This window comes from Cimex lectularius, unplaced genomic scaffold, assembly GCF_000648675.2.
Source record: "Cimex lectularius strain Harlan isolate CLEC.00 unplaced genomic scaffold, Clec_2.1 scaffold234, whole genome shotgun sequence".
Classification (NCBI taxonomy): Eukaryota; Metazoa; Arthropoda; class Insecta; order Hemiptera; family Cimicidae; genus Cimex; species Cimex lectularius.
This window is the reverse complement of record NW_019392804.1, coordinates 555,198-579,966: the sequence shown is the minus strand read 5'-3', so window position 1 is coordinate 579,966 and position 24,769 is coordinate 555,198. Positions and strand designations below refer to the sequence as shown.

Sequence of the window (24,769 nt, the reverse complement as noted above, 5' to 3'; positions counted from 1 at the left end):
GTTAACAATTGAGTAAATAATGAATGAAAATTCAAATACTATTTTTAGATTTAAAAAATTAGCAGTCATTATTATACTTATATTATTTACTTAATTTCCCAGCACAACTATACAAAAAGCTCTCTTACATTGTGTTACAACTGAATTTTAATGTGTTTTTTTTTCTAATAAGAACAACAACAAAACAAATGAATTTATACAAATATTCATAGGTAATATTCATGAACGCAAAATCAGATCTTCTAGTCTAACTGAAAGATAGAGATATGGAAAATCACTAGCATGTTGTCCTTTCCCTGCATACATTATAATATTTTCTTTTAAGGTTCCACACGTTTTAATAAAAAAGATATAGATATATTTATTGTATTTTTTGTTATTGTATGTATTGTATTATGTAATTTGGTCCTTAGTAAATTGGTCACCAGGATGCTTGGAAACACTGAAGATGGCGAAATGTCAAAGCATGTCTCAGACCAACCCAGCGAGGATAGGTAAACCAAGATGACTGGTACAGACCAAATTAGGAGAACCGAGTAGTCAGTGTGATACATTCTCGGCTTGTAGACCCAGCGGTCGTGGGTTCAATTCCCATTGCCCCAGGTCCAGGAGGAATAAAAACACCAAATAACCTTGCTGTCCATTCATTTTTTCTCCATGAGAGATAGTATCATAATTTTTTTTTTTTTGGGGGGGGGGAACCAGACTTAAAAGTCCCTTCATGGCTGTTCATATTATTTTTCTACTGATGGCGGTGCAAGTGTTAGTTTAACCTTAGGTTTTGCAATTTAGCATTCTCGAGCTAGTATTTGAGTTTAATACTTTGATGGCTGCCTGACTATCTGACATTACAGTCTTTGTTTTTATAACCTCTGTTTAAATTGAATTTAGTACATTTTTGGGCCAAAAACTCCCAACCTTGTACCTTCTTGCATCCTAGATCAATCAGTGTACCAACCAATTATATGGTTAGTTGTTATAATTAAAGTTACAAAATAATTCCTTACATGTGAAGGAAGAAGATGATGTGGATTTGGCAAATTTCAAGAGTTATAGGGTGTCATTCCACTAAATTAAATAAGTTTTAACATGACTGGTTTCGCAATTTTATTTCTCGCATCCTCGGGTGCTAACATGAACAAAACAACAATTAACCTACTTAAGGTTGTTGGAGCATTGTTTACTTCAAACAATACTAGTCAGTCAAGACAATGGGACAATATTCTATTCCCAAAATGTTTTATATATTGTATTTTGTTTTATATTTATACAGTTTAACAAGGTGTGTCCTTAAAATGTCACCTTGACTTTGAATATTTATATCAATAATAACTAATTGTTGTTTGGTTCATGTTAGCACCTGAAGATGCGAGAAAGAAACTTGTGAAACCGGTCATGTTAAAAAGGTATTTCATTTAGTGGAATGACACCCTCTACCTCGTGGTTAATAAGACATTAGTCAACTTTGAACTAACGTTTCCCCACCGAAATTAAATAAATGTTTTAACACACAGATACTTTTTTTATCCTGTATGTACAGAGCTGGGTTCTTATTGAAATTTATAATATCATTTATGTTCTAAAATGTACCTTACTATTTGCCAACGCTGTGGGCCTGATGGAAGAGAAAGTAAGAAACTGAAACCGCACTAATATTTATTTTCTGGTTGATGAAATAATGGTTTATTACTATTACAACGTATTATAATTTTAATTAAGTCAATATATTATTATTTAATCTTATTCAATAAGTTGGAAATTTTTAATTTTCACAGTGAAGCACACAATTTTATATAAGTGTGGGGAACCTATTCTATTTTTTTATTTAATGAGATTTAGGGCAGATAATTGCCAATCAATATGAAATTAATACATTTATATGTAAGATGAAGATGAAAATCTGAGATAGAAATAGACAAGTAAACCTGTTGACAAAAGTAATTTGAAACTAATGAAGTTAATATGTAGCATTAAGAATTGACGCAATAATAACAGTGAAAATAATAAAAATAAAAGAGCAGAAAATGAAAACAAGAATATAGGTTCAATTTAACAGGTAAAAATATAAAACAGAAATATATAAAAAATATACTTACAAGATCATAACGATCATGGTGACATTTCAGCCAATTAAAGCGAAAACTCATATGTTTTAAGCACCAGAACTATAGACACAAAAAAATGAGATTCCTAGCTTAAGCTGCTTTGCTGAGCGTAAACATAATAAAACCATACAAACCTGGAGAATTTTCACAGCTGAAGGGGAGTCCAGTTTAATTTATTTAATGTTTTCTTGTTTCACCTGGAAGCATCTCCTCCCACTTTAATTGTCTTGGCAAAGTTACCATGTCACTAAAAGTAAAAAATAATAATAAGATTATACTTCTACAGTATCGTTTCTGAAATAGATTGTCACAAAACGTAAAACTACCAGTAAACAGTGTAGTAGTAAAGATAATAAAGTAGCAAAATACATGTAAAACATAAATAGTTTAAATTTGGGGAAAAAACTATGAACAAGGACAATCGTCAAATTGCCCATTGGGTGTCATAGATGAGGGTTCAAACACTTTACAATAGTTTTTTCATACTGTTCTCAATTGAAAATACATGAGCTAAACCAGGATTCAAACCCAGAACCGCTAGCATGGCAAATGCAAGTTTAACATCCTAACCAGTTGGCCACTGCATTCCCCATTTACATCCATAACTACAGGAACCAAGCCTCTTAAATGATTTAAAATGAACTACAAGAGTATAATGATTTTTACTTTTTAGAAAATTGTGTTTTAATTGATTCTATGAACAAAGTATGTTTGCTGCTCACTTGAAGATTTAATCACACCATTTGATTTCTGATTCTATATTTTATTCCTACATATTATATGTATATGTAAGTTCACAAAATAATTACCCATATGTAGTATGTGGAAATTAATTTTCAAAAACTGGTCAACTTTTTAGTAAATCGTGTTTACTCTTGATAAACAATATTTGCCATTCACTTGAAGATATAATTGTACTAGAACCATGCTGATTCAATTTTGTGAGAAAAAAAGCCACAATATGAAAACACTTTTGATAAGCTTGATAAAATGAGTCAAAAGAGCATTGGATTTTAACATACAACAGAATATTGTACACGCGTGAATCAACACATTTTCGCAGCAACTTCTCCCAGGAAGTTTAACATTTCAGAAGAATCTTTCTTCAATTTTGTCCTGCCATATATCTTGCCTTGATACACTGTATTTAAAAAATATTCTCTTGTGATAACCTTCACATTTGTTTTGATGCTCAGAAAACAAAAAATAAAGAGAAAAACAACTGGGTCATCAGTAATGCAAATTTACACAGTGAATACTAATCAATACTGCACTAAGTGAGGGTTTAAAAATGCTCAGGAGCAATTAGCCTAGAATTTTTCAAAGTTACCTTTTATATTCCTTTTTTTGCCTTTTAAATTATTTATCTTAGTAAAAGCAATTTCCTGCTTAGAATTTATAAGAATGGACCATTAATGTTCATGTGGCCACAATAGTGACTACATCAATTATTTTAATTTTTAATATAAGTTGCAATCAAATAACAGAGTATGTGCCAGTTAGATGCAAACAACAAAATCTCTGGGTAAAAGCACAAGTCTTCTAGGCAGAATTAATTAGCATGAATGCAATTTGCAAGGAAACCCAGAAATAAACCGTCAATTTGAACAGTCAAGTGATCAAAGCTTTGTAACTGGAAACAAATTAATTCGAAGCTGATACACAAATACACCAACATCCAATCACTAAGGGTTCCAAGGCATAAAGGACACAGAATCAATGTATAATTGTAAACTTGGCAAACAATGGATATTTTCTAAATTTGTAGACATCGAGCGTAAACAATTCGACAAACTACATCAAAGTGGTCACAGCACAAAGGGAAAGAAAGATTGAGCCTCAGCTTATAGAATGTAGATATAGCATCAAACACCTAAGTTAATATATGTTAATGCGATAGTTTGGCGCGTGCGCGCACACACACACACAAACCCACACTCATATGTTAGTTTTACTTTTCATTCAGCAGTAAAAATTTGAGAATGCTAAGAAGCTTGAAAGAGCACCTGACAAAAAAAGTACACATTATGGTGATTCTCGATTTTTTGCAGAGGCAACTTCAAATTAGCTGAAGCAAACTTCAAAACAAACACCATCAGGTTTAAATAAAGCACAGTCGAACATGCCATCAATATAATTTTTCACTGTTTGCTACTAGCATGGGACCAGGCCTTTAGCCTAAAAGACCTATCAGCAGGATGACAAGAGGGAAAACCACCTTATGCGTAATCTTCAACCCACAACCAAGTAGAGTAAGAATATGGCATTAAATAAATTATATTAAACCAGGTTTGAAGACATCAAATAAACAGACGAACCCATAACAGGAGCCAGAACCTCAAAGCAACTAATCAAATTAGCAAATTGACCACTTTTATTAAGCAGTAATGATCTTATAATGCTGACATGCTTGTAGCAATTACGTTCCTCAATGGCACACATATACGTCAAACAGTTTATCTTAACGGTGTATAAAAAACATCATAACAAACACGTAAAACACTCTTTAAACGAAAAAGCACATGAAATATTAGCACGAATGGCTGTTGTGCCTGGAAAACCGATCAGCCCATTCCAGACTATCCTTCTAATAAATATATGTAAATTTTGGACAATTTAACGTTGTGAAAATGGCTTTGTTTATTTTTACCTGCCTAATTTAGTATGATAAGTTTATCGAATAAAGAAGTGTTAAATACACATTGAAGAACATTTACAATGGCTGATATGAAAAGGAGATAGTATTGACTACTAAATAGACACAAATGTTGCATTTAAAAAGCCAATCTTTCACATACATACTATTTAATAATTTTTTTTTATATGTTGACTTTTTGACCATCAATAAAGGTCTAACTTTAAATTAATTGAGTTTTTTAGGCTTCAGTGTTTTTCTTATTGATTGGATTATAAAGCAATCTTTTCTTGCAAAAACACCAAATGTTTTTCTTAATAAAGACAGTATTAAACTAATCTAGCCTTAGTTAAGCCTTTAAAAAAATCAATATGATATAATTTAAAATTAACATGATCAGTGCCGAATCCCAAATTCATCCTATTTTGCATTATGAGTACAAACTAGAGTTAAAGCAACTGCTCATACAAATGCTCAGTGTTTGGAGTTGTTGCATCATATACTCTCAAGGTGCAATTTTGTTTTTAGAAATTTCACAATGAGGATGCAAGACCAAAGGTTTTTGATGAGATGCAATTGGAGATTAAATTCAAACAGATCCACATAGCTTCCAACTGCCTTGAATTACTCATACCATACATAAAAGTGTACTGACAATGTAAGTAAAGTTAAAAAGTCAATTCTTGTCATTCAGGAGGGCTTAACATCCAACTACCCATTGCGTGTCACAAACGAGGGGTCAAACCATTTTACAACACATTTTGCATACTATTATCAATTAAGAAGCAATGGCTCAGCCAGGATTTGAACCCAGAACCCCTAGCATGGCAAATACGGATGCCCTAAACAATCTGCAACCACTACCATTCACCACATCGTATCAATACAGGCAGGACAGACCTGCAGTCAACACACTAAAAGAACACACAAGACTGGATTGCTAGATGCTAATTGATAATTCATCAATTGCTATCAAATAAAAATATGATTGACACAAGGAAACTTCCATCAGAGAAAACTTTTACTTACTGTTTTCTTGACTTCCAAAGGTGCATTATGGGCTTTTTGCCTCCTGGTTAAAACACCATTATGACAATTTAACTGACTCTAGTAAGTTTGTTAGTTTATCTATTTTTAGTTTACAGACAAGAACAGATACAATTTCGGATATAATCACTTGTAAGGAAAAATGCTTCCTGTATAATAATTTTAACAGCCATAAGCCTCTTCACTCAGTGAAAAGTTTTACTCACTATTTTCTTGACTTGACAATAGCCTCAGACATGAAAAATTTGACAACCAACTAAGTATTGAACCAGAGTTGACTCTTTCTATGACTCAATAAACTATCTAGGATTTTTTTCAAAAGTGCTTTGCGCTTTCAACATCGTGCTCAACCTTGCTTCTCGATGAATAAGGGTAGTCAAAGGCAACAGAGATTATTTCAAGGAAGAAAATTTTATTAATATGGTCCGTGTTGAACCAAAAATTTGCCTTTTTTGCTTAATGAGCCCAACTGAGGCTGCTTGGAAAACTTCTTCCGTGTTTGGTGATGGTTCATTCTCTATCAAGAAGGTGCAATTTTGGTTTTAGAAATTTCATGATGACAGACCAAAAATTATTGATGAGAAGCAATTCAGGTACATGAAGTTTATTATCTATCCTTAGCTCCCAGCTAAAAACAAATACTGTTTTAGATGCTAGTAAAGAAAAATGTATCCTGTAAGTCTCTTTAATCAGAAAAAAAAGTTTTACTCACTATTTTCTTGCTGCTGCCTTCTGATCAGACCTACTCGAGCTTTCAAGCTCAGTGTCATTTAAAACTTAAAAACTTTGAACTAAGCTCTTAAGACCTGTCACCAATGGATATTTTAAAGGTCTCAACAATAAACTTAGGCAGGAAAAAAAAACTGACAACGTCTCAAACAAAATTGACTCTTTTGTCACTCATTCAACGATCAAGAGATTTTTGACCTTGCTTCTCGTTTGGCAAGTGTAACAAAAGGAAACAGATTACTTCAACAAATAAAATTGTATCAATATGGACATTGCTGAATCTCCAAGCCCTATTTTTGCTTAAAAGCAACTGAGGCTGTTTGATGCATAATCAAAGAATATGTGTGAGAAACTTTGTCTATCCTTAGCTTTTAGTTAAAAACAGATACGATTTTGGGTAGAATCACTTATGAGAAAAATGTATCCTGTAGAATAATTTTAAGCAGTCATAAGCATCATCAATCAGAGGTTTTACTCACTATTTTCTTGACTTCTAAAAGTGCACTATGATGAGTTGTTGGATCCTGATCAGACCTACTCTACCATGCTTGCTCGGTGTCATTCCAAACATAAGAACTTTAAACTAAGCTCTTCAGGCCTGTCACCAACAGATATTTTAAGGGTCTCAACAATAGCCTTAGGCAGAAAAAATGTGAAGACTGACAAAGTCTTGAACCAGAATTGACTCTTTTTATGACTCAATCGACTATCAAGAGATTTTCGACCTTGCTTCTCGTTGGACAAGGGTAATCAAAGCCGATAAAGATTATTTCAAACAAAGAAAATATTAATTGCTATAAGGTTTTTTTACCCACTTCAAAAATTTATGCTATATGTATCAAACTGACAGGACTTTCTGCGAAGGCCTGGTACAACCAATTTTGTCGTATCATATTTGCACATTTGGCGACGAACGTCCATATAAATCGAAAAGCAATATTTAATGGTCATTTCAGACATATTTCCAAAAAAAGTAAGCCCAAGATTATTATTTTAGGAGATGCTTGTCTGTTTAACAAGGTGAACAACAGGTGGAAAATTTTCAAATTAATTCTGCCCCCAAAATACCAACTCTGAAATGACACTTTTAAAAAGAAAAAATTATACATTTACAAAACAAGGATCAGAAAAACATTATGCGAAGTACTCCAGGAAGAAAAGTTATAAAAACGAAGAGGAAAATATAAAAAAAACTGGTTTAAGTTAATAAGACGATAACGGAAACTATGTAAACAGCAAATTCGTGTGAAAATTAAACAAAATAAGTAAATAAAAGAGGAAAACTCACGTTGAAAACTAAGGAAATATCTTCACTGCTGCCGATAATGCACATATCATGTAGAGGTATTTATTTTGAAACTCGCTGGCACGGAGACGAGAAGCGGTGTAGAAATATGATAAAAAATAATTGATTAATTTCCGACTCGAAATGAAAAAAAAAATCTGTACAAACTATCAGAGGCCGGAATGTAATTCAACAGGTTTTCTCTGTTTTCATAACCAATGCATCCTTTATTAATGTTTATAAAGACACTGATTACAAAGAAGTATCGATTTTTCACCTGCTGCTCAATTTTTTTTCCCCCAGAAATTAATTAAAGCCGTGATCTTCTGCGAGTATTTTTTACCAAAAGTAAAATATTGATGGTTAAAAGAGCAAAAAAAACAAATGGAATAACAATTAAAACTATATTTTTCCAGTTTGACGATACGGTCGACGTAGTAGACGAGCACGTAGGGAAATTTGTTGCCTGCGTTGTGATCAACCAAAAAACAAAAAACAAAGAAAAAGAGAGAGAATGAAAGAGTCAAGAGAGAGAGAAAGAGATAGCCACTGTCATCAGACCATTGCACCTTTTTTTTAAATATATTTGAAGGCCAATTTTATTGATTTTTAGGGTAAAAAGCCTGCCACCCGTTCAACTTGCGACAGGCGTTAAAATCTCCAGCTCACTCCTCCCAAAGTCCCAACGTCAACAACAGTTATGCTGGACAACATACAGTAACGTCCAACGAAAAGACAGAAAGAATTTTATTTTGCATAAATGTATTAGAGAGGTCATATAATAATTTACATAAAAAAATAAATCTTAAGTATAAATGGCTACAATATTTATTATATTAAGCTAAATTTTGATACTACGCAGGTGGACAGTATTAACGCACCGGCCATAAATTTTAATGTAATCAGGTTTATTCATATTTTGCAGACCAAAATAGGTTTGGTTTTAAAAATAAGACTTTTAAAAAGAAAATGTTTATTACCTAATTCTACAAAAACAATTATTAAGTTGAAAAAAAAGAAAATACAAATGTAAAAAAAAGAAACTTTTTGTCTCCTTTAATACCAACTATTTCCACCTCTGGCTTGAATCACGTCCGTTAAATGCCTTCGAAATTCCTTTGAAAAGAACAGCCGTTTCCACCTCTTCCAAGTTATGACCGGGTTTTGCCGTCGTACTCGTCGGTAAAGTTGGTCCCAGATGTGTTCTTATCTGGATTTCGAGTTGACCAAACCAAGCACTCAATTCCAATCTCATTCAGGTAGTCATCCACAATACGTGCTCTATGGGGGGCTGGATTATCCTGCATTAGCAAGAATTTCTTACCAATACGAGGAGCAAATGATAGTACAGGTTCTTCGATTATGTCTTGTGTACCTCTGTAAAGTTAGTTAGAGATCTTCCTCGCACAACAACCATTTCGGTACGGCCGTCCAACGAAGTGCCACCTAGAACATCAATGACTCACCGTGGAATTCCATCTGAGGACCTTACGCTATGGGGCGTACATTTCTCCTGAGCGTCTCCAGGTGAAATTACACCCTTCTGAGGATTTGAGGCCAACTCTCACCTCATCTGTAAAGAGAACTCGTCCCCAATCTTCCAATATTTAGGACTTAGGGAATTATAATTTTCTTATAATCCTGCTGAGAGATTCTTTGAGAGTGATAGAGGAGATCCTTGCCTTCCTTTCTCAGAGATATATAAATTTATCATATCTGGTTCTTTTACCCAGTGCTTGTTTTCTTTCTCAAGTTATTTTTTACTGCTCCAACTTTAACCCACTCTCCAGTGCAGCTAGTTGTGATTCTGGTCCCATTGGTGAGAGGGCTGCCGCTTCTCTGGCTAATCGGTCATGGAACCCACCGGTAAGACTATGTGCAGCTGAAAGCATACATATTTAGTGCCTTTATAGCTTTCTGACTATACTACTATAAATATATGTAAATCCATGCACCTTTAATTTTCCTTTTTACCAACTCTTATGCACAGAGTGGGATTGCGTAGACTTCAGCTTGGAAGATAGTTTGAACCGGTCCAATTTGCTGGGGTGTGATTCAGCCCTTGTACCCTTACACATAATCTCTATTCCATGTTTGATCTGATTGTTGGTATACCATATTTTTACCCCCTTTCTGAAAATTAGAGTTGCCTTTCTTCCAAAAATCTGTGTCATCGATGACCACTTGAGAAGGTCTATTGAAGTTATTAATTTGAATCTCAGGAGCCTCTTTTGAGTTTGTTGGTAGTATCAAAAGCCACCTTTTCGCACTAGTGCCTCACATTCACAACATGTGATGTCTCTGGTTTCCGTTGACAGATTCTTTATGTTTCTATCTCTGCTTTGCTCATCTTCTTTTTAAGTTGTAGTTAAGTGGATTTATAGGCTTATAATCTTCCCCAAATCTTGCCTGCTGAGAGAAAAGAGTGCATAGACCTTCCCTTTTCAGAGGTTTAAAAATCTCTCAGCTTACCTGGTACTTTTATCCATACTCTTAATCAACTTAAACATGAATTTGTAATTTCACAAGTAATTAGGTTTGCTCATTAAAAATTGTTTATTTGTATCAGAACATTTGTAAATATTGTATATTGTTGAATTTATGTCTTATTTACTTCGTCATTATTCCTAACTACTTTATAAACGTTAAATCTGTAAAAAATATAGACAAATTTGTGTAACAAATTATTTTTCTGACACTTAAGATAATAGCGTCCACCAATATGGTGGTAGAAGGGACGGGGAAAATCAAAAATCATATCCCATTGTAAAGATTTAAACTTTATTGATAACGTGCGATAATCGTCCTAATTTAATAACACTTTTAAATTTTTTCAGAATATTTATTTCTGAGTTGAAAAATCCTAATGGTTTGATGGATCGATTAAAAAAGAAAACATTCTCGATAGTCGATTCAATTGCCTATCACTACACTTCGATTTTGAGCCGGGGGAACCTCCCGGGGAACCTTTAAAATAACAAAGTGTATCAGATTAATTATCTAACTTGAAAAAAGATAAGGTATATACACCATATTTGACATGCTAACAAAACAAAACTTTCTATAAAAAGCATAAATTTATTGGCTTATTCGCCAATTGAACCAGTGCTTGTCAAGGACATGCTTATCAAAAATGTATTGACACACCCTTTATATCTTGATTTTAAGACATTCTACTCTTGAATTTTATTTTTCAATAGTTGTAACTTTTTAAGATTAAAATATTACGATAAAATAAAATATTTATAATCAAATAAGAGATTAAAAAAGTATCAGCACAGCTGGGTTTGTTTACAGATACGCAATCATCCTGGAAAGGTTTGCGAGATATGTAAAGGTTTGTGAAGTGATATACTCTGTTGCCGCATTCTTTCGTTTTAAAATTAAATAGAGGAGGGTGTTGCTAACAGTTTCTCAGTAAATGTGAAATTGACGACATACACAGTCAATAAAAATTGTGCGTACCTTTGTTTGGTAATGTTTGAAGTGAACTGGATCTCACGAAACCACACCACGCCACTGATTGAGACTGGAGCAAACTGAAGCACACAAAATCTTTCACTTGACCAATGTGGCTTTTTTTCCCCCATCCACCACACCACCCTACCTGCGGGCCTCGCCACTTTAGTAAAATTTTGTACAATTAAATTCTTCATGCCTTACCTGGTTAAAGGTGAAACTAAAGGAAGTAAAAGGTTTTTTCTTCTTTAAAACTCTTCTATCCAAAAAGGTACACTAATGAGTCTCCCCCCTTGCTAGTTTTTCCTTGACCCCTGACCCGGACTAATTACATGAATAATTCAGTGAATAAAACATTTCATACAAAATTAAGTAGAACAATTAATAGGAAATAAATAAATGTATGCCTAAAAATCATACACAATGCTTATGCTAAACCATTTATAAGCTCTGAAACTTTTTTTTTGTTTGTCAATTTGTTCAAGCCTGTTTTTTGGGAACTAAGCGTTTTGTTTTCCCTTTCTTTTTCTTGACGGGGCATATAAAAATTCTGTTTGCTACATCATGCCCGTTAGCATTTGCATCACATAGTGATCAGGAAGCAACCAGTTAGCTTTAGCCCTCTCTTCAATTTTAGTGAAGAATTTGAGTCTACTTACCCTTATTGCTGCTTTCCCATCTTGTTTGCCATCTTGTATCTTGTATCCACTTTTTGTAAACTGCAAACATTTTTGTTTTGGAACACTTTTGAACCAAACCAGTTCATGATCTTCAGCTTATCACAAGTTTGGTTGTTTCCTATCTTTTATTTGCCTAAGACCAGTGTGGCTTATCCTCACTTGAACCTTTACAAAAATTCACTTTAAGGACATCTGGCACCAGCTGGATAATTTACAGTTTTACAAAACCATTTGGGTCAGAAAATTAATAGTTTGAGGTAAAAGAAAGCTACAAATTGTAGGCAATAATGCTGAAAAGAAAGACACACTTAATATATGAAGATTTTTATTATTATGTTTTTTAATTTAAATTATTTATTAATTGTCTGCAAGAGTGTGTTCTACTTGGCTTTTATAATATAATTGTATGTTTTTTTTCAGGGCCTTAACAAAAACGATGGACCATACCAGTAGTGACTTCATCAACAACATAAAATTCACTGATTTTTGTGATGTCTGTGATAAAGTGAGATCCAAAAAGGAAAAGAAGATAAAATCTGAAATCTTAAGGCGGTACATACTGTATTTGCGTACAAATTCCAAGGTCTGTATCAATTGAAAACAAGCTTATTGGTTATTAACATGATTAGCATCGTGCCTTACAACTAATGTGCATTTGTATGTTTAAAAAAATCAAGGGTGAGGCCAATTAGAAGGAAAATCTCAGATCCTTCATCGAGTCTTTAAATATTCCCCATCGTTCAGAACTATGAAACTTTAATTACTAATTTAAAAGGTTCGCAATATGAAGATATATTCACAACTTGATGAAACCTATGAAATTAAAAATTCAAATTACACAGCACCAGATCGAATAGGACTAGGGCATTCTATAGCAAAAATATGTTCTTAATCTTACTGAAGGGAAATTTAGATGGTGATAAAAAATTGCTTCAGCTTTATTAACAATATTCCAAAATAACATTTCATTTTGTACAATTTTACTTCATCATATATTGCAGGGAGGTAATTTATACCAAATAATTAGGTTGATGTTACCATATTATGATCGGGACAGAGGCTCTTATGGAATTAAAGAAGATAAATTAGGGCACATTTATGTCAAAGTTCTGGATCTAGCAAAAACAGGAAAAGATGCTGTAGCGTTATTGGAATACAGGTATCAAACCTATCGTAAAATTGTTTTTGAGGATTTGAATTAAACTAAAGTAATTTTTTTTTTGTCAAGGCATCCAAACAGATTTAAATTTAATCAAGCTGTCACAGATTATGCTGATATCGTGTATGGAGTTATGAAATCTAGAAGCACTACACCTTCCAATTTAACAATCGCTGATGTCAACAAAGCTTTGGATGCCATTGCTAAATCTTTTGCAGAGAAATCTTCAGGTCAGTTGCATAAGGAAAATAAATAAATACAAATTAAGTATTAAAAAAATGGACTTATGTCATACATGTATTCAGAAATTCAGACAGTTTTGAGCAACTTGACATCAATTCTAAGGAATTGAGGAACTGAAACATGTCTGGGCACATTTAAACAATCAACTAATTTTGATCAAACTTATGTCCTAGTTCACTTATTTGATCACAGTCCATTGCAGTTTATCAGTTCTAACTTCATTTTTATTTAATTTAACTTTGTTTAATGTTTTAGAAGCAAAATTGGATGTGTTTTTTGATACGTTTATTGGCAAAATGTCAGCTAAGGAACAAAAATGGATAATACGCATTATTTTAAAAAGTATGCACTTTGGAGTTGGCCACAAACAAATGTTATATTTTATACATCCAGATGCCTTCAAGTTCATAAGCACTAATTTTAGTTTACAAAAGGTAATTTTGTATTTCATACTTTCAAAGGTTTTCTAATGAAAAAAATACAACATAATATAAAACAATTCACAGTTTATGAATTTTTCCATATTGCACACTTTATAATTATTTTGCTTATATTTGTGAGCTATTTAGTATGATAATTTCTAGCTGTGTTCAACTTTGGGAGATCCAAACGTTCGCTATAACGAATTTAACATCAATCTATTTGAAGCTTTTCGTCCGATGCTTTCTTCAAAATGTAACATTGAAACTATCAATTTTTCCGGAGACCATTTCATTGAAACTAAACTGGATGGTGAAAGATACCAAATTCATTACTCAGATGGGGAATTCAAATTTTTTTCAAGGTATTTTACAAATTTGTCATTGTTTTAAATGTTTATGTTCACTATTGTTTCGCCTAGGAATGGATTTGAAGCATCGACATACATTTATGGATCGAATGTTTCTACTGGATACTTTGCCGCTTCTTTAAAAGAACAATTCAGCCCGCATTTCACCAGTTTTATATTAGACGGTGAAATGATGGCATGGCACAAAGTTAAAAAATGTCTTATAACTCAAGGTAAATGCAAAATATATATTGAAAAATTATAGGATCAGTTTAATGCTTGCTTATGCTTAATATTTTTTTTTGTTTTGTTTAATGTTAGGCAATTTCAGGGATGTTGGAAAAGTGAAAGTTGGTGGTGATGTTCAGCCTTGTTTCTTTCCTTTTGACATTGTGTACTGCAATGGTAAAGTGATAACAAATAAACCTCTTTTTGAACGAGTTGCATTATTAAAGCAGGTCTTTACTCCCAAAGAAGGTGTTATAATGGAATTAAACCGAATATCAGTCAAATCCAAGTATGATTTGTTGGTTTGGCAATTTAGACTATTTCGAATGAGTTTTCAGTACTAATAGTTAATATGATCTTGCAGTGATGAAATACTTGATGCACTAAATAAAGCAATTGAAAAGCGCGAAGAAGGAATTATTGTAAAGGAAGTCAATTCAATATATAAACCAAATGAAAGATTTAGTGGGGGCTGGTATAAAATTAAACCAGAGGTAATAGAAAATACAATGTATTAAAAACCAAAGTTAATTTTTTTTAACTTAGTACACACAAGGTGCTCTTATGGAGTTAGATGTTTTAATTATTGGAGGTAACTTTGGTTCTGGTCAACTAAAGGGGACTGTGAGTCGATTTTTGGTAGGATTGGCAGCTTCAAAGGACAGTGATGGTAAGTTTGTACAATACGGTTTCTGTTATTACAATTTTTTGTTTTGGATTTGCCTTTATTGGTATTAGCCATGTAATTTCAATTTGCTCACAGAGAGTATTTACAATATGCTGTATTTATTGAGTTTTAATTAATTATGTGCCTTTGGTATTATTTGTAAGCATTGTATGAAATGGGTTATCTGATACAATTTGCCTTTGTTCTTTTCCATAATTTTATTTTGATGTGTATCATCTCCAGGTACTCCCAATGAATTTCATTCGTTAACTATGGTATCATCTGGGCTCACATTTGATGAGCTTGATGAAGTACGAAGTAAATTGAATACACATTGGATTGCGAAAAAGAAACCACCGACAATGATTCAGTTTGGGCACACAACTCCAGATGTGCACATAGATCCAAAGAATTCCATTATTTTACAGGTAATTGACCAATTTACACCTCATTCAGATCTAATTACAGACACGACGAACACATTCAACAAGACCTAGGCTGCTCTTTATCACTCTCTTTCCTCTGAAACCTTCACTCCATCATCAGTCACAGGCGACCTCACTCTACCATTCAACAGTGCCACAGGACCATCATCACATCTTCCCTTGAACTTAAGGAATGCTGTTCCTATGCTTCGATTGAGTGTAGCACCCAGACTTTCTTTGGAACTCAATTGCATCCTTCTATACTCTTATTACCTCATCCTAAAATCCTATCTGCCCTGTACTTTCAAATAGTATCCTATAGTAGTAATAGTATAGTATCAAGTATCCTTCTTCCCCATTCATTATGCCAAAGCAGGTATTCTGCAAGGTAGCATTCTTGGTTCCATTTTCTTCTCAGCATACACTGCAGACATTCCTTTCATTGCTGACACAGTACTCTGTCACACTCATTTACGCTATGCCTAGGAGACTTACACCCTCTGCGAGGCCAGACGAGGTTACACGTGTTTTTAAGAGCAAAACCAGTTAATAAATTGTTAGTTAGATTTTAATCTATCACTAAATAATTTTCTGGTGTTTGGTGAATTTTCTTTCAAAGCATCATAAATAAATAATTTTTATTAAAACCCACAAATTTCTATAATTTTTTTACATTAAATTTAATTGGGTTTACATTAAAATAAGTACGTTGTAATAAATATAACAATAAAAATATTTATAGTTTGAAATAAACAACAACATACGAGTGGTTGTTTTTTTGTTTGAGTGTATTGCAAAATTCATAAAGAGAACAAAGTTGCTTGTAGCTGTTGTAAAATGATAATTAAAAAAGTTATTGTTTAAAAATCAAAGTTTTATATTATGCTTTTTGTAGGTTAAAGCATCTCAAATTATCAAAAGTAGTAAATTTAAATGTGGATTTTCGCTAAGGTTTCCAAGAGTAGAAAAAGTGCGTTTTGACAAGAGTTGGAAAGACTGTTTAACATCAGAAGAATTTTATACCATATACAATGTAAGCTAAATTTAGTGTTTGACCTAGTGGTACATTGTGGATTTATAAAGTAAGTTTTTATTTTGTTTACCTCAAGGAAACTGCAGGAATGCTCACATCAGGCCCGCTGAGTTCAAAGAGTGAACATAAAACACGGAAACGAAAAAATCTACATGTTTTACCACATTTCCAAAAGCCAAATTTAAGAGGAGTAGATGTTATAGCAAACCTATTTCAAAATAAAAGGATAAGTGTTACAACTGGTACCAAACAACACTCGAAAGCTGATATGGAAAAGTTAATTTTTAAACATGGAGGAAAAATAGCTGCAATGCCTGGTATATTTTGTAATTGTTCAATAATTTTAACACATGTATGCGTAAAATTATTTGTTAAAATATGTATTTATTTTCAGATTCAAAAACATTTTGTATTGTTGTCGGTGATAATAATGTCAGAACGAAAAATTTCATCTCATCTAAAAAACATATTGTGACCAATCACATGTGGGTTTTGGATTGTATTCAAAAGAATAAATTATTGCCTTGGGAGCCTGTATATCTATTGGGCATGACGCAGCTGTGTGAAAGTGACATAATGGAAAGGTTTGACATTTATGGCGATGGCTATTGGAAATGTGCGACGAAAAAAAGCTTAGATTTTTCCCTCAATTGTCCTCAGGTATTGAACAATTTCATGGTTTTTTTGTTTTGAGGTTTGTGGGACATATCTCTTCCTCCCTACTGGGTAAGCGACCTGTCAGATTTACGACCTTATTAAAAACAAACATAAAATTCCTTACACCTATTTTTGACTTCTATTCCTAATTTATGCTAAGACCAGCTTATAGGAGAATAAAATTGGTTGTTGTACCCCCCAATGCGACCATATTTTTTAATTTTTGTTATATGTTTATTATTTTTATTATTACTTTTATTGTTATTACATTTGTTATTAATATTTATTACAGTTTTAATTACATGGTGTAATTTTAAAATATTTATTAAAAATAAAAAATAGAAAAGTGCTCACAATAAAATGATCAAAGTCCAATCTCTAAAGACAAATAAAAACTAACCCTAATCCCGTGTAAAATGCATATCTAACCCTAAACCTAACCTAACCTAACCCTAACTAACCTAATCTAACTTAACTCAATCCAACCCATCCCAACCTAACTGAATCCAACCTTTTTTGTTAATTATAGAACTGGATCATCTGCTCAACAGCATCTCAGAATGCAAGCAAATAAATAAATTGTTTACGGAGATAGAGGACAAGTTGTTATTTGTTTTATGGGATTTTCACAAATCAAATGTGATTTGGAATTTTCTACTCTTGATTACTTCATAAATGAACCAGGGAAGGAAAAAAGCTGAATTCGAATAGGAAAATAACGTTTTTTCTTAATCAGAAGTTTTTCACATTTGTTAGTTGACAGCTAAAATGTGGGGCATGATGAGTAATAGTCATACTGAACATAGAAAATTATTTTAATTTTTTTATTTTAAATATTGTTATATTAAAAAGAAACTATTTGTAATGTTGTATGCAAAAATTTCTTCTAGATGATAAAAAGTTTGAAGAAACCTGTGTCACCTGAAGATTTGAATGAAATGTTAGACTTGTTATTAGACGATGCAAACTTTTATTCTTGTTTCAAAAACTGCTGCGCTTTCTTTGCCGAAGATCAGGTTAGTATTTGTAATAAAATTAACAGTCGTAATTTAAGAAAAGAAGAATTGGACATTAATATCATCATTTTGCTCATATTGCTTGAAATACAGTTTTAAAGTTCAGATCCTTAAATAGTACAATTGTTCTTGTATAATATTTATTGTGTTATCATTTTATTTTTTAATATTTTTCCATAATATTTACACAAGTAGTCAAGTATTATAGCAAAGCCGTTATTATATTTCAAAATCTTAAATTGACTAAATGTCATGTTAATTTAATTTGAATATATCTTTATGTGAAGGAGCATTATGAAATGGGACAGAATATGGCCAACTTATCGTTGAAAGAAGAAATGTGCTGCTTCAAATTCCTATCTGGTACAATTTCACAGGAAGTTAATATTGAAACGGACTACATCGTTGTACATAAACGGTCAGTGTGAATGTTACATGTTTTAAATTGTTTCAACTATTTTATAAACAATTCCAGGTACAAAATCAACAACACAAAATTATTCGATCTAAAAATTAGAGGCTCTTTCTCAACAGTGATTGTCAGTAATGAATGGCTCCAAAAAAGCTGGGAAGAGAAAAAATGGCTGGATCATTCCCCGTATATCATTACAGACTGCGAAGATATGGATGTTAACTGAATTGTGAATCATCTGCTAATAAATTATTACTATTTCATTGTTTGTTTTCTATAGATATTGTGATGAGTTCTTGTAATATATGTAAATTCCATCATTCTGGCTGGATAGGCTCCTTCAGCTGGGCACCTATTTGTATCATCTCATTTATTCATCTTATATACTTGAAGAATGACTTCCTGAAGGGGTCGAAGCCCACTATTGAGTCTGACAGACCTCTGTCTGGTTTGTTCCTCTGAAGGAAAAATCTGCAATGTCATTAAACACTCAAAATTTTTGTATAATTTGATTTAAATCCACTGTTATCAATAGTGTCATGAAATACTGGGATTGCTTTCTTATTAGTACAATTGTTCTTAATCCATTCTTTCTTTATCTAAAGTTTTGTAAACTGCTCACACATTACTCTGTCCACGTCCTAAATATGATTGTGTAATTAATTTAAAAAAAAAAATGGAAGAGAGTAATAAACAATAAATGGGAAAACAAATACAGAATAACAACAATAAAGTCTTTAATTTTGTTTATATAACAAATCATGGTTGACAATAATTTAAAATTTTCAAATTACCTTTGGCAAATTTTTATTCACTATTATGATAAACCGAATAAATAGGTAAAGTGCAATTACACATAAAATCTCAATCAAGATAGACCTCAGTTAAAAATGCGTATTGTATTCTGTTCATTTTAACCAACCACATTTTTTATATTTTAATATCAACATTTATGCAAATGCGTTTAATCCAGTAATTGCTCTTCCAAGAATTAGGGTATGAATATCATAAGTTCCTGGAAAAAATATTAACCATATAAATTTTTTGTTAAAACTTTTGAATGAATTTAGAGAGAGATGATAAAACCTTCATATGTATTGACGGCTTCTAAATTTTGCGAATGTCGTATTACATGATATTCATCGCTGATTCCATTTGCTCCTAGCATATCCCTAGCTGTTCGAGCAATCTCTAAGGCTTTGCCACACGAATTTCGTTTCAAAACTGATACCATCTCTGGTGTCAATCTGAAAAAATGTTAAATAATAACTAATTAGTTAAAATAGCTAAATTGATTAATTGGTTTACTTGTTTTCGTCTTTAAGCCGACAAACATGGAGGCAAGCATGTAATCCAAGGGCGATTTCTGTCAACATGTCTGCAAGTTTTTTTTGTACCAGTTGATTAGAAGCCAGTGGCTTTTTAAACTGTTTACGGTCTAATGTATACTGTCTAGCTGTTGAAAAGCAAAATTCAGCAGCACCAAGAGCTCCCCAAGCAATCCCAAGACGTGCTGAGCCCAAACAGCTAAATGGTGCCTAAAAATATAGAAAATTTAAATGTTTTATATATCATTTTGAATATTATAAATATTATCAAAAATTGTGGATTATGTAGGAAAAAAATTCTAATACTAAAAGTAAATTTGAAAGGTTAATGAGGTTTTTGTTTGAAGAAAATTATATTTTCAAACAACAAATGTACTGAGCATTATCTGGAATGGCTGCAACCCATGTACGCGCTTTATGAGATGCATACCTAGCTCTGTTGAATAAATAAAAGTTTAGTTTTAGCAATGCAATGCTAGGCTGCAAACTTCCTAACTTACAGAGTAACAACATTCTAAAATGATGGAAATAAGCTTCGCATACACTCTACAATCCTGTCCTTGCTCTTTCAGAGAGCAATTGGCTAATTCATTAAGAGAAAACCATTTCTTATACTGGTAGCTGTAAAAAAATAAACAAAATAGCTCAACATTATTTGCCATAATTATTCAGAAATCGTGAGATGCGGTCTGGTGTGATGTAGGTTTCAGAAAAACATTTTCTTTATCGTGCCAAAGTTTTGATCTTTATTGTGATCATCTTCAAGGCTCAAAGTGTTTGTCTTCTGTGTAATTGTGCCATTCTTGCATGTCGTGTTGAGAGTGCCCTCTCTGCTAGAATTAACGACATACATAAACCACAATACATTTCAAAAGAAATATTTTACACATAGAAATAACCACGAGCATCAAAAACATTAAGACATTAACACAAAAATTACACCAATTAAAACTGAGTGCCGCCAATATATACCTACAGACATCTTAAAAGCTTTTACACACATCAAAAAGATGCATAAAATGTCCATTTTTACCAAATTAAAAACAAACATCAAAAAATTGAACAACTTAATCAACAAACAAACACCTAATGGTTCCTAAACCTAACATTCCACTAGAAATCCAGAATTTCCTATCACTTGGTCCCAAACATTCCATTCCTTACAAAAAACAGACTTTCCAACAGCTAAATTAATTATGGATGTAGACTATGCAATCCAAAAATCCACAAAAACAGAGGAAGAAAAAGATATAACACGATCAAAATGCATTAACACAATAACAAATCACTTACAACACCTCACTACAAATCAACACAACATATCTCAACAAACGTATGTGGCACTCTCAACACGACACGTAAGAATGGCACAATTACACAGAAGACAAACACTTTGAGCTCTGAAGATGATCTCAATAAAGATCGAAACATTGGCACGATAAAGAAAATGTTTTTCTGAAACCTACATCACACCAGACCGCATCTCACGATTTCTGAATAATTATCGATTAACGTCACTAACCACCAACATTATTTGCCATATTTTTCTACTATCATTTTAAAATATGAATATGAATTTCTCAAATTTGAGATAAAAGCACAAAGGATTATTACTGAAGATAATTATACACAGAACAGTATGCTACTTAACACTGAAATTTGTAGTTATCAATACAATAGTTAAATTATAAATATCGAATCGTGCGTTCCTATATTTTTAGTGTAGGGCTGGGTTAAGTTAGATTAGGTTAGAGATAGGGTAAGAGTCTAAGAGATAGGTTTGGTTAAGTAGGGTTAGGTCAACGATTCAAAGTTTTTCTGTGAAATGTATTAATTAGACTTACTCCCATTCCAAGAGCTTTGGGAAGGAAATTTTCCTCTTTAAGCTCAATGTTGTCCATATGTATTGTTCCTGTTTCTGATGCTCTTAAAGATTGTTTCCCTATAATTTTACTTGTGCTGAGCCCTTTCATTCCTCTTTCTAAGACAACTCCTTTGACTCTTCTGTCATCTTTGTCTCTGGCCCAGACGACAAAAACATCAGCTATTGGAGCATTGGTAATCCTATAAAAATAAACACAATTAAAAAATGAATTATTTATTGATTTATTTGAATTAGAATTTACCATGTTTTTGTTCCGTTCAAAACATAGCATTTGCTTTCTTTTGAATATTTCAAGTTGGACTCCATGCCTCCTGCATCACTTCCAAAATTTGGTTCTGTCAGTCCAAAGCAGCCTACTAATTCTCCAGAAGCTAAAATTCATTTTTCAATGTAACCAGTGATCTTAAAATTACCATTTAAAGAAGATATGAGACGAAAAATTTTGTTTATTAATAAATTGAACGACATGTTCACTTTAAGTAAAACAAAAGGAAACAAATCTTACATAAACTAGTTTCATCTGTAATAATTAGTTCACATAAAAATACATATTATTGAAAAAATTATAAAAACACATACAATAGTTGACATTAAGGATATTTAAATGATAACTAATTACCTAGTTTTGGTAAGAATTTTTGTTTTTGCTCCTCACTTCCATATTTGTAAATTGGAAACATTACAAGTGATGACTGAACACTGAAAGCAGACCTGTAAGCACTATCGACTCTTTCGACCTCTCTGGCTAAAAGGCCGTAAGCAGTACTTGAAACGCCGCTGCATCCGTAGCCAGAGATGGTGCAGCCAAGTGCTCCCATTTCCCCCATTTCTCTCATTATATTACGATCAAAGACTGAAAGAAGTTAAGACAGTTTAGTGAAAACGATTGGATTTGTACAATAGAAGGGACTGCATTCAGTTTATACCTTCATTTCTATTAGCTTGAACAATACGAGGCATGAGTTTTTCCTGGCAATAAGATCTGAACGAGTCCCTCAATAAGATCTCATCTTCGTTCAATTTGGATTCCAAATTTAATGGATCTTCCCAATTAAAGGAGACTGCAAAAAACAAATACATATAGAAAATTTTGAAATATTGTGGCAATGTTAAATTTAATTTTAAATATATTTTTTTAAACTTTCTACTATGCTACAAATCATGAAATAAATATGAACTAATGACCTGAATACACAAAACAATGATAAACCCCGAATGTGACCAACTTATATACACTCCAGTGGCATATATATAGATTGGCAGAAACAAGCCTGTGCAGCTATTGCCAGGAAGAAGAAGAGACAGCAGAACATGTTCTCTGTTAGTGCACACACTTATGTAGGCTAAGATTCCTATTCCTGGTAGAGGAAAAGCCTGGCCCTGAAGGATACACATGGGAGTCCTTGAAAAAGCTTTGAGATCTGGTAAAAAGTCAAACTTAATAAGGAGCTCTAGACAACAATGTACAATAGACCAATACTGGTCATGATGCGCAGGTCATAAAGAGGCCGACTCCTTCTTTAATCTAGTGCCCACAATGCCACATTAAGAATCCTGTTAGGATTTGAGCTTACTTCCTTTGATGCATTTTATTGTTTCGTTCTTTTCAAATCTTGCCAGGAGGTTTTCGGATCATATCTGTCCAATGAGTAAACTCCATTGTTCCCTTACTTCCACCATGTCTTCTTTACTTATATGCTCATGTGGATCCCTAAACCACAAAAGTCGTCAGGGTCTATCAGCAATGTAGAAGCTTTCCTTGCAAGGGTATCTGCTTCTTGTTCTTCTTCATTCACTTCTTCTCCTGCATGTCTTGTCTTGTCTGAACGCTTTGTTTAAATACAAATGTCCTGTTCTTGTCGTCTCTAGGGGCCATGAGTATCGGATATTCTCTTATGGTGTTCTTTCTCTCCATTTAAGTTTTAATCCTTTTGTATTTGTATAACTTTATCGAGCTAGACAATCTCAATGTGAGTATCGGTTTCACCAACATGGTGTACATCCAAGGCTGGATTTCTAATCTACACCCCCAACCTGCTATCCTTCATACTATTAATTTTTTTTAGTGGTGTCAATATGTTCTCTTAAGAAGCGGGTTAAAAAATAAACTATTTCGTCTATATATAAATGGAAAACACATGTTTTTAAAACATAGCGGAAAAAGAAGACCTCAACAGTAAGAAAAACGCTGTTTTTTCAAATAATCTATAAATGTGTGAATAATTTTTTGCACAATGTAAAACCCAATTATTTTATAACAAATGTATTGTTGAATCGTTTAGTTAAAACTGAGTATATTAATAATTTTTGGACCCTCTGTAGCTGCACAGAAAAATCGGCCTAAATTAAACTTGGGGTGTTTAACACAACTTCCTTCAGCAATTATAGTTTCTCGTGAAATTTAAAGCGCTTCAATTACATCATCGGCCGAAGGAATAGCGAGGAATAGTTTAAAAAACATAAAAATTTTAAATTTTAGACTTCGACAGAAGGGAAATTTCGACGAGGTGAGTTCGAGTTTGCAACACTGATGGTTAACAGTACAGAAACCAGTTGGTATGTTCTGCAGAAAGTTGTTTATCTTTATTTCTTTCCTATTTGTATTAAATCAAAAATACACCTTTGTTTAATGAAATTCAGTAATAAATTTAACCGATTTATATATTTAATTGGGTTCAAAATTATTTAGAAAAATAGTATCGTACCGTTTAAAGCAGACGAGAACAGTCTTACTGCCGTACCTGGATTTTATTGTTAAGTATTTTTGTTTTTAAGATTTAAAAAAAAAATTGAATAGTAAGTAGAAACGTAAATAAAGGATACTGTTTGCCGGCAGGCTCCTCAGTATTTTCGGGGCGAACATTGTCAGCTACGCCTTCACGCGTCAACGCTCAATACTAAACTGAGGAAGATTATTTTAGTCGAATAAGGTGGTAGCAATATAGAAAAAAAAAAGAAAAAAAGAAGGGAATAAGGAATGATAAATCACTTGGGAGTATGTTTCCAA

At 32.7% G+C, this 24,769-nt stretch overlaps 3 protein-coding genes across 11 annotated transcripts in view; 1 reads left to right on the top strand and 2 right to left on the bottom strand.

Moving 5' to 3' along the window:
• LOC106664721 (tyrosine-protein kinase Btk29A) overlaps positions 1–11,421 on the bottom strand; it is a 30,324-nt gene extending 18,903 nt beyond the window's left edge. For 4 of the 6 annotated variants that reach the window (XM_024228115.1, XM_024228116.1, XM_024228111.1 and 1 more), the window contains exons 1-3: positions 7,805–8,039; positions 2,240–2,352; positions 2,097–2,165 (exon numbers count right to left, since the gene is read on the bottom strand). Coding sequence is in view for 4 of the 6 variants with exons in the window: in XM_024228111.1 (XP_024083879.1) it covers positions 2,097–2,147 (51 nt within the window). In the remaining 2 variants the exon portion in view is untranslated. Of the gene's footprint in view, positions 1–2,096; positions 2,166–2,239; positions 2,353–6,995; positions 7,209–7,804; positions 8,040–11,266 lie in introns of those variants that run through there. The other 2 variants (XM_024228113.1, XM_024228112.1) reach the window with 2 other exon arrangements.
• LOC106664724 (DNA ligase 4) lies at positions 10,718–18,812 on the top strand. Of its 4 annotated transcripts, none has more exons than XM_014390690.2 (17): positions 10,718–10,821; positions 12,361–12,523; positions 12,942–13,099; positions 13,169–13,329; positions 13,598–13,776; positions 13,927–14,126; positions 14,184–14,344; positions 14,433–14,628; positions 14,704–14,833; positions 14,886–15,009; positions 15,250–15,434; positions 16,327–16,464; positions 16,541–16,781; positions 16,859–17,124; positions 18,012–18,137; positions 18,425–18,555; positions 18,613–18,812. In XM_014390690.2, the coding sequence occupies exons 2-17, from the start codon at positions 12,377–12,379 to the stop codon at positions 18,773–18,775; spliced, it is 2,706 nt and encodes a 901-aa protein (XP_014246176.1). In that variant the 5' UTR covers positions 10,718–10,821; positions 12,361–12,376; the 3' UTR covers positions 18,776–18,812. The 4 variants fall into 4 exon arrangements, with proteins under 4 accessions (XP_014246176.1, XP_014246177.1, XP_024083877.1 ...); XM_014390691.2 differs by lacking the exon at positions 10,718–10,821 and adding an exon at positions 11,054–11,138; XM_024228109.1 differs by lacking the exon at positions 10,718–10,821 and adding an exon at positions 11,868–12,197.
• A 466-nt stretch (positions 18,813–19,278) lies between these two features.
• On the bottom strand, positions 19,279–24,769 carry LOC106664725 (glutaryl-CoA dehydrogenase, mitochondrial). Its single transcript, XM_014390693.2, has 9 exons — positions 24,586–24,769; positions 24,468–24,503; positions 22,689–22,823; positions 22,382–22,615; positions 22,004–22,133; positions 21,722–21,941; positions 19,858–20,087; positions 19,636–19,796; positions 19,279–19,564 (listed from the first exon to the last, which is right to left on the bottom strand). Exons 1-9 carry the CDS (start codon positions 24,623–24,625, stop codon positions 19,500–19,502), a joined length of 1,251 nt encoding a protein of 416 aa, XP_014246179.1. The 5' UTR covers positions 24,626–24,769; the 3' UTR covers positions 19,279–19,499.